At 48.0% G+C, this 10668-nt stretch overlaps 1 protein-coding gene across 1 annotated transcript in view; it reads right to left on the reverse strand.

Moving 5' to 3' along the window:
- The window catches only part of Map3k5 (mitogen-activated protein kinase kinase kinase 5), a 187038-nt gene extending 176735 nt beyond the window's left edge, over positions 1-10303 (reverse strand). Inside the window, exon 1 of the mRNA XM_051164552.1 lies at positions 9723-10303. Within this exon, the coding sequence (XP_051020509.1) occupies positions 9723-10173 (451 nt within the window). The 5' untranslated portion in view covers positions 10174-10303. The remainder of the gene's footprint in view (positions 1-9722) is intronic.
- Positions 10304-10668: the final 365 nt, after the last annotated feature.

Consider the following 10668-nt stretch of genomic DNA (forward strand, 5'->3'; position numbering starts at 1 on the left):
TAGATTGTCCCTACACTAACCGGGTATTAGGCAACATCGACTGGTAATGTGCACACCTGACAGGAACGCAAACGCTTCCCCTCCATAGGAACACACTCGAACATCTTCTGGTATAAAAAAAATTTCTTCAATATTTGTACCTATGTATTTATATTCAATATTTATACCTGCATATACAGACTTGCCTTACACAGCAGTAATCAGTATTTCATCTATTAGCAAATTCATTTCTACCTTTCTGATTGTGTGTATATCTATATGTGATATAACATCTCATTTGATCTAGTTTATATATCTATTATATGTATATATACACACTTATATGTTTGGTTTACTATTAAGTAATGAGTTAGTTGGTTAGGTGTGGTGACCAACACTCAAGAGACTGAGACAAGAAGATTACAAGTTTGAAGACTTGTTTGGTTAACACACCAAAATCCTATACCTATACCATTTTTTTTAAAAAGAAAAAAAAAAAAAAAAAAGCAAGAAAGAGGTGCAGTTCCTGAGGAACAGCACTGGAGGCTGGTCTCTGGTCTCTACACCCAGGTGTGTGCACACATGTACACACACACATGACTTTAAATGGCTTAATTAAATATTTGACATACATGTGTGGGTTTGTGGTTCTATGCATTTGAAAAGCATATTTTACAATAGAACAATATGGCACTTCCCAGGAAGAAAGGGTTTTCCCAGGAAAAGAATCTGACAAAAGAGAATGACAAAAGAGAAAAGGGCTTTTAGTTTTCTCCTGAAAGGCTCTAAAAGGGAGAGAAATTACACACATCTCTCCATGTGTTTAACACCCTTGATATACAGGCTGAGGCTGCATGTCTGTCGTCTGCTGCACCTCTGTGGTGCTATTTTTACTAAGGAAATGGTTGGTCCCATTTTAAGACTGTTTATTTATTTTGGTGGTGCTGGGGACCATCTCAGGGCCGCTGCTGTGACAGATGGAGCCTCCACCACTGAGACACACCTCCAGGCCCCGAGGCTGTTCTGACTGTTACTGCTGTTTCTAGTTAGTTGGGTGGGGAGGGATGTGGAATATAGGGCATTCTTGATTTCTTCAGCATCAGCTGTTCCCATGGAAACAGACAGACATTATCAACCTTTTCACTCCCAAAGGCTTGTGCTATCTTATTGTGGATAAGCAAATCAGATGCAGGAACCAGAACTACACAGGAAAGTGGGAACAAGCTATGATCAGAGGCTCTCTCTGTGCAACCTTTCCACAGAAAGGTTTCTCTGGTTTATCAACATTTGTGATCTGTTTGACTCTCATACCCAGAATCTGGCTCAAGAATTGCCTGGTTTTAAAAATTAAAAAAAAGGGTCCCAGCAACTGGCAATCAGCATTTGACCTAGGTCTCTGTCTCCCCAGCTGGTGTCATGGAACTGGTAAGAAGACACTGAAATGTATTAGCGAAAAGAGACCAGAGTGAGGTGCCACAGTGGCTGCTCATCCTCAGAATGAAGCTTAGTCCACGACTGTGGACAAAGATGTCAGCCTGGTCCTTAATGTCCACTATTGCAAAGAACACCTGCAGTATCTAGCACAGTACACATATACCAAGTGTTACAGGAAGAAAACAACTTGAGTCATTAAAAAAGTGGGAATATTTGATTTCTATTCAATTTCTTGATTAATGCTGATGTATTATATGTGTCTGTCTGTATGTCTGTCTGTGTGTATATGTATCTTTAAAATATGGACAAAATAGTACTGTGTCTATCTCTTCTATTCAGCTAAGAAGATGGTCAAAAGTGGATGACATAGCACTGAAGTTCAGTGCTCTTGTCCATCATTCTTTGTGTTTTGAAATAGGGTCTCTCAGTGAACCTGAAGTTCAGTGACTTGGCTAGACTTGCTGGCCAATGAGCTTCAGGGATCCGTGTACCAGTGTGACCAGCACACACACAGACATGCCAAGATGGAGGCGAAAGCAATGACCACAGGAATGACAGCCCTGGCCCTGGCTCTCCCAGCTCTTAACTATTCTTTTCACGATAAACAAATTAGAAATCTTGAATACAGCATCGACAGGCATTTGAGCTGGGCAGAACAGTGCATACCAGTAATCCCAACATTGAGCTGAGACAGGAGGATTGCTAGTGTGAGAAGGGTTAAAGTGAGACCCTCTCAAACAACAACAAAGCTGTGTAATAGCAACCAATGCTCTTAGCCATTGAGCCATCTCTCCAGCCACAGCCCACAATTTAGGTAACAAACTAATCAAGATTTTTTTTTAATCGTGTGTGTGTGTGTGTGTGTGTGTGTGTGTGTGTGTGTTGTACGTTCTCAATCCCTTGTTGGTATAAATGTGTGCATATGGGGGAGTGTGCACATGTGGATGTCCAAGGTTAAGCCAGGGTGTCATTTGTCCATCACTCTTTGTGTTTTGAAATAGGGTCCCTCAGTGAACCTGAAGTTCAGTGACTTGGCTAGACTTGCTGGCCAATGAGCTTCAGGGATCTGTCTTCTCCTATAAATTCATCCTCTGGCATATACAGAAATCAGCCACCACGCCTAGCCCTCTCCTCCCCTCCTCTCCATTCCCTTCTTCTCTTCCTTTCCTTCCCTCCCTCTCTCCTTCCTTTCTTTCCTTAACGTAGATTCTGGATATCTAAACCCAGGTCCTTGTGCTCGCACAGTAGGCTCCTTACCAACTGAGTCATCTCCCAGGCTCCAATGGAATCAAGATTTCTAAATAAGGAAGAGCTTTCTGGCTTAGGAAACACTTGGTTTCAAACAGTCTGTGGTCAGTGAGCAGACAGATGGGCATTCCCTGATACTGGGGTGGCTCTCCCGTGTGTCTGCTGAGCAAGAAGGACACAGGTGTGAAAGGCACTGAGGGTGCTGGCAAGCACTAAGTGCTTACAGGCATTTTCGGAGCCCCTGTGTGACAGGATACAACTCCTTGAATGAATGAATCACGTGCTGGGGGCAGTGGCTTTCCCCATTATTGACTACCCACGCATGACACGAGATTTGTTTGGAAGGAATACGTCCTGACATCCTGTGTGGCTTGGATGGCTCTAAGTCACAGGGGCCTGCTCTGCTCTACAGGAGATGCTGCTCACACTTGTATCTCTCTCCCTTCCCTCTTGTCTCTCCTAAGACAATCACCACAATGTAGCTTGGGTTTTTTTTTTTTTCCTCTCTTAGCTTTTGTGCTTTAAAATATATATATAACAGAGAAGCCGGGCGGTTGGTGGCACACACCTTTAATTGCAGCACTCAGGAGGCAGAGGCAGGCGGATCGCTGTTGAGTTTGAGGCCAGCCTGGTCTAAAAATAAGTCCAGGACAGCCAAGGCTACACAGAGAAACCCTGTCTTGAAAAACCAACCAACCAAACAAACAAACAAACAAACAAACTGAGAAGAGGGAAAGGAAACAAAGGTGAGGAAAAAGAGCCTTAGAACCCTGGCCAAAAAAGCAGTCCCCTGTAGTAGTGCTGTTTTGGGCTAGTGTTGGAGGAGATGGGCTGGACGAAGCACTAAGAAAGCACACGGCTTTGGTACCTTACTGTGGGAAGACCTGCATATCATTTGTTGGGCTTTATGCTTGGGAATTTCCCACTGCACCACAAAGAAACTATGAACCAATTGGGCCCCAAACAGGAACTAAACAGGGCTCAAACCAAGCCCCTGAAACAGGAAGCAGGGGATAGTCCCTGTGGCTAGGGCAGAGGAACTGACCTATGTCTGCGATCTCCCAGGAAACTGGCACCAGCCTGGAGCGCCGGTGACACAGGGTGGTGCTATGCATCACACATAGGTCTCACCTAGGGAGGGAACCAACTCTGGCTATCAACTGGCAATGTCTCAAGCAGGCCAAGCCAGCCAAGTTGGGGAACAGGAAGCATGGCCAGTTGTGAGGATCTGTGTAGTTGGCTATTCCGGGTAAGAAATGGGAGCTCTAAAAAGAAAGCTGTTTTTTATACTGACAACTTTTGCTTTTAGATTCCTCACCCCACACTTTTTTTCCCCCTCCAAAGTTTCTATTAAAGTTTGTTTAGGAAAAGCATACCTCATTTCAGTTAGCCAGTTATTCCAGAAACCAAGAGGCAGCACTGTGCTCTGCGTTTAGCTGGGGCAGCAATAGCTGACCCAAAGGTATGCCAGTACATGTGTGGGTGACCACAGGGGCTATTCTTTTTTCTAAGTCTAACTTACCAGAGGTACGTCGGTAGGTTTCTTGGTTTTGATGAACTTACCATTATTTCTTTTTAAGTCTATACTAAGGCTTGTCTCTCTCGAGAACTACAGTGACTAAAAATTACAAAGAGGATGCGGGGCAGTTCAGACCAGAGGTTAAAAAACACTAACTGCTATGTTGACTGACAAAACACAAGTTTTCACTCACTCAAGGTATTATGGGGAAAATGAGTAAGACTGAGTTTTTCCATACATTTACTGTATGCAAAGACCTATCCTTCCTTCTGAGGTTGTGTCCTACCTAGTTTTGTTTTGCTTTGCTTCTCCCCTCATCCCCCACCCCATGGTCTTATGTGTAGCCCAGGGTGACCTTGAACTCCTAATCCCCTGGTCCCCACCCCCAGGCTTAGAACACCACACTTAAAGAGTTGTCTTGCTATTGTCCCCCCCCCCCCATTGTTGTGGTTGTTGCTGTCGCTGTCTGCAGTGCGGGAGACTGAAATCAGGTTCCCGCAAAAGCTAGCAGAGCCTTCTAGCGTTGAATTATGCTCCCCAGTCCCTCCTAAACTGTGTGAGTGCACTCTTACAGTGTGTGTGTGTGTGTGTGTGTGTGTGTGTGTGTGTGTGTGTGTGTACACTCTGAGGATCCGAACCCAGGTCCTTAAGCTTGTGAAGCAGGCACTTGCTCACTTGAGCCATTTTACCTGTTTATGGGAAACACCGGTTCATCAGGCATGCACTCTTCATCCCCTCCCTCAAAGTAAATGACAACAATCAATACTTACAAAATCTGGGCCAGACTTGAGAGCAGAAACGCAGAAGTCAGCAGCAAGACTTTCAAGAACTCAGTCGAAGGTAGACAGGTACAAGGGTCATGTTTTTATTTTACCGAACAAAACCGGGAGCCCTAAGAAGGTGAGCTAGCAACAAACAAGAAAAAGGCCAGAAAGGTCCGGGTGGCAGTCCGGCCAAGCAGCATAAGGGCCACTTTTAGCCCAAACCCTGCTGCGCTGAAAACACAATGTGGATGAAAATAGAAAAGCTAAATGCTGAGAATTTCAACTAGCGCGCGCGCGCGCATACACACACACACACACACACACACACACACACACACACTTCCTTCCGGTTCCCCACTACTGCTACACCATGAAAGACCGAGTAAGAGATTGTGATCTGCAGTGAGTCAGGCTTTATAAAAGGAAGGCCCTGGCAGATGCAAGAATGGCTCATGGCAAGGAAAGGGGAAATGGGCAGTCCATCTGATTCAGTGCCCACCAAAAGGACGCTGGGTCCCCAAGCCTTACATCAGCAGGGAGGTGAAGGCCCATAAGCAGGTAAGGATAGGAAGAAAACTAAAAGAGATGGAAGTGTTTTGCCGTCTTGCTGGCAGCCCCTCTCACTGGGCATCTTCCTTTCTCTGCTTTCTCTTGGCCCCTCCCCAAATCCAAGTCGATGCTCCTCCTACCAGTGGCCACAGCACAACCAAAATCTGCATGAGAGCAAAAGTCGCCTAACTAACCCGCAGAAAAGTCTATCAGAGCCCCAGTGTAAGGTATCAGAAACATCATTTCCTGAACATTTTACAGAGGAGCGAATGGGTTCCATATGCTTGAGCTAGCAAGGCTTCGGAAGGCGAGTTCCAGCATCTGCTACCTGTAATACTTGATTCTGAGGAAAAGGGTGAAGTAATCTTAAATCATACATTCACCTGGATGGATACACAGAGGGCCTTTACACGGTTCAGTGTTTTTCATAAGCAAAATAAGGAGATAATGAAGGTCATTCCAGCAATACGCATAAAACTAGTGCTCATGAAGTATTTTTAGGCGCTGGGAATGTTACTCAGGTGGTAGAGGGCTTGCCTCAGATGCATGAAGCCCTGGGCTCGCTTCCCTGTGCTGCATAAATGGGTGACTGTAAACCCAGCACTCAAGAGATGGAAGCCAGAGAAATGGATGTTCAAGGTCATGCTCCATGGTGTAGTGAGTACAAAATCTCAGCACGTAAGGCCTGTCCACAAAGGCAGCACCTTGGTCGCTGACACCTGTTGCCTACCATGCAAGAGGCTTGGAGCAGGCACGGTTTAGCTTGGTATCTACCATCTGAGTAACACCCTCTTATATGTAGAGCCATAACTATCTTTAAGACGCCTAAATGTTTTCCATAGCAGCGTTAATTAAGCACAAATCCACTTTTGCTCAACAGAATAAGAGAATGACAAATATAGTCAGGAAGCAAGCCAGAAATAAGTAACAAGAGAATGCAGAACGAAGTGAAAGCGTTTAACTCCGATGTATTCTTTAAAGAGACACCGGTACACACAATACCAGCGACCTTTATTCTGTTAATCAGCGATCTACTAAGTTGAACTACTTTGGTTCCATCCTTCCTTGCTAAAGGCCAGGCTCCGGGCTGCAGTTCGGTGGCAGAGCTCCTGTTAGGCAGGCAAAGGGCCTCCAGGTGGGATTCCCAACACTGGAGAAAAAACTGCTAAAGGAGACACAGGTTGGGCTGTCCTCCCTGCCTCTTCCCTTCTGGCTTCCCATCACTTCCTTTAAAGAGCCACCCCCCAACCTAGCTCTGAGTGCTGGTAACCTGTGGCTCTGTGACAGGCCCCCAAACTCGGATCTCAGAACCACCGATAGGCCATAAATGAGCAGTTACAGATCTTTACGATGCACGGTAGGGTCACCTGCTGCAACAATGCTGAAGTTTTACAGAACAACACAGATCACTCCGACCAACTGCCTACTCTCTGAAAAGTTTGAACGACTCATTCAAAATGACAGAAGCTGGACCAGAATCCAGGGACCGGAGCTCTTGTTTCAATGCTCATGCCTTCTTGCTTTCACAGACCTGTACCGGATTCAGGGGATCTTAGGGGAATCTTAGACATGTGATTCCATTCTCCCGCCACTTCTGCTTTGGTTAATTTTTCAGATAAAGAAACTCTACTGGAAGGTGTGGAAAAACTTTTCTCACAGAACTGAATAAACATTCGGCTCCACCAGGAGGGGCCGTGCCCTTCCAAGGGTATCACAAGGGCTCACTCTTCAGAAGAAGGAAGGGGTGTATAGAAAAAGCCAGCATGCCAGGCTTGGTGGCACACGCCTTTGATCCCAGCACTCAGGAGGCAGAGGCAGGCGGATCGCTCTGAGTTTGAGGCCAGCCTGGTCTACAAAGTGAGTCCAGGACAGCCAGGGCTAACACAGAGAGACCCTCTCTCGAAAAACTAGAAAAAGGAAAAAAAAAAAAAAAAAAAACGAAAAGGCCAGCATGGCCCAGGGGCCTGCAGTTTCTATGCTGAGCTAGCTTACAAGCTAAAACTGTCTACTAGTGCAGTTTTATTATACACAGCCATACTCTCTTGCTTGCTTGCTTTGGTTTTTGTTTTTGAAAAAGAGTTTCACTCACTGTGTAGCTCAGGCTGGCCGCAAACTCTCAGCGGCAAAATCATTTCTTTAGACAAGTGTTTACAGCGGCTCTCGCAGTGGACTTGGATACCTGTGAGAGAAACCTGAAAGCCTGCAGGGGCTCAGGTATTTACTACCTGGCCTCTGACAGAAAAAGAACAACAAAAACAGGTGACCAATTCATGACGGAAGGAAGGAGAGTGACCACTCTCTTAGACATCAGGGGAAAACTTAAGTCGGACTATCATGAAAGCAAAGTGGGGGTGGGTCAAACCTCGACCATTCCTCTTTCCATCCCAGCCTCGGGCCGGCCGAATAAGGTATCTTCTAGCTGGGCAGAGATTAGACCCAGGCCTGACTCAGCTGAAAGAAACAGTGAGTTGGGAGGATGGCTACCAATAAAGGAGTCCCCGGAGCCCAGCACGTTCTCTCCCCTCTTCTTCACAATACCTAAAAGTCTCTGAAGACCTTTACCAGCTCTTGATCCCACGACCCCCGCCCCGATTCTAATAGTACGCCTACATAATGGAGCTAGGGACCCTGCAAACTTTCTGAGTCAGCACTGTGCACTGGCTGTAGAACCACTCGTCAACTCACCCAGGCCGGGTCACAGGGCAAAGTGAGACAGGGTTCAAACGTCCTTCTCCCTTCTGCAGAGATGGTATTGGGAGAGTAACAGAGGGCAGCCTTGTTAGGAAACTTTCCTTCATACTAGCAGAGCATTTACTTTTTTTTTTCCCCCTGGGCTCTTAGGAAAAATGTGCCCACTCTATCATTGCAATAAAAATAAGCTCAAGTTTTCATTTGGCCTTTTGCCTCTCATATCATTTGCTTCTTTGAAGCTTCTTCCAAACTATAATCCAAAAATAAGAGTGCCATAATTTTTAGAAAAGTTATGTTTGTGTAATTTTTATAGCTAGCCACCCCCAAGAACCAAGCTATAATATATTATGTTCATGTTCAGTTATGAAGACACAGACTGTTTAAAAAAAAAAAAAAAAAAAAAAAACCCAAACCAGAAAGTCTCAGTTTATTTAGTCTGGCTTCTTTAACATTAAGTTCTTCTTGTTCTTAAAATACTCAGCTTCGGCTGAATTCCAAAACAGACATAAGCCTACTTCAGGTATTCTGAGGAGGCTGTAAGAGAATTAGATTGAAATATAAAACCTTGTGATCACAAATTTAAGATGCTTACTGTTCTTGAAGACAAAAGATGAGATTTCCCACCACCACGATTATAAAAATTAGTATGTCTGTTTCTTTGATTTCACTGTTTTTTGGTAGCATGAAGCAAGCCACTTAGTAACAGAGCTTCAGTCCTTTCTGAAACCTGAAAAAGCCTAAAAGGGGCACATCCCCGGCTCCATTATGTTAGCAATTACGTTAATGACCAACCGAATCTATCATTAAAATAGCATAGAAACTCTTTAAACGACATTAAATTATAAACTCTTCCACCCACCACAGTATCTGGGGTAATTTTTTTTTTTTTTAACTGGTTCTTCTGTTAAGATTCTAACAAAGATTACACAATTGGCTATTTCACAGTATTCTTACTCTAGGGTGTAGTTATTTTACCGTTTAAATCGGTAAGACACAGGAAATTCAAGCCGCCAAAAACTTGACGGTGAAATGAGTTGGGAAAGGTCAGGGCATGCTTTAAAAACTCAAACGCGCAACGTGCATGCAAACACAAACATGCAGCTCACTGCTTGGCGTAAGGCATTTCTGTACACCCAGTAATGCACATCGCCTCAGAGGGCCACAGGTGTGTGTAGAAGAAGAAAAATCCAAGGAAACACTTGGGTTGAAGCAATTACCTAGCAGTGCTGGGGGGCGGGGGGTCCTTCATGCCTTGGACTTGGACCCAAGAGGCTCCACCGCGGGATGAAGAATAAACCAGAGGACCTCCCGCACAAATAGTCTCTTGCACCAGCACACCCACCGTCTCTGCGAGGAGCCCCGGCGCGCTAGATTAGTCCCGCAACCCCTCCTGCTGCTCCCAAGATGAGACGCGGTGTAAATAGGAAGCTTGCTTCCCGCCCACGAGAAAAACAAAACAAAACAACCCCCTGGCCCGCCCCCGCGAAGACGGCCGGAATAAACCCATTGACCACGGCGGCGAGGAAGCTGCCACTCACCTGCGTTGTAAAAACGGTCCAGCACGGTGGTTTCCCCGAAGTCCAGTTTCCCGAAATGCAGCGTCTCCAGGGTGGCGCCCACCGCCTCGCACGCCTCTCGCAGGCTCTGCAGGGCCTCGCTCTCCGCCACCACCAGCTGCCCCTGGCTCGCCTCGTTTATCACATAAGCCACGGTGGTCCTCCGACCGCCTCCGCTGCCAGTGTTGCCCCGGCCTCGGGTGGCGCTGCTCCCGGGGGTGGTAGCAGGGCACCCGGTGCCAGGAGCGGCCGCGCTCTCCACGTTCCAGAAACTGCCCGGCGGCGGCGGTGGAGGAGGCAGCTGGCTCAGCTCACCCTCTGCCGCCGCTCCTCCTCCCCTCCGGCAGCTGCCGCCCTCCGGGATGGTGCAGAAGCCCGCGGACGCAAAGGGCGGCACGGAGAAAGTGATGCCCTCGCCGGGTTCGGTACCCATCTCTGCCTGCCGGGAGGCGTCGACCCCGGGGTCCCCAGTCCACACGCCCCGTCTGGCCAGCCACAGCTCCGGGCTGCTCCGCGCGCGCCGGGCTAGGCAGCTGCCATCGCGCGCCGCGCCTTCGCCGCCGCCGCGCCGACGCCTCCGCTCGGGCGCCCTGTCCCCCGGGGCCACGCCGCTGCCCGGCGGCGGCTCGCCCCTCCTCGGCGCCTCCGTGGCCGCGCCGCTCGCCCGCTGCACAGGGGTGGAGAGTCCACGGGGTGGGGACGCCGGCCGAGGCGAGCGGGAAGGGACAGCGCTTCCTCCTCCTCTCGGCGGGCGGACCAGTCCGGCGGGCCAACCTGCGCGGCCCGGGGCGGCTCAAGGGCGCCGCGCTCGGGGAGCCGCGAGGCGTCGCCCTTCGGAGCGCGGGCCGGGTTAGGGCGCCCTCTGGGTGCCGCGCCACCTGGAGAACACCTTACGCGCGGTGGGCGGGCTGCCCCGGGCCTCGTCCCG

Source organism: Acomys russatus, chromosome 21 (assembly GCF_903995435.1).
Source record: "Acomys russatus chromosome 21, mAcoRus1.1, whole genome shotgun sequence".
In the NCBI taxonomy this organism is placed as follows: domain Eukaryota; kingdom Metazoa; phylum Chordata; class Mammalia; order Rodentia; family Muridae; genus Acomys; species Acomys russatus.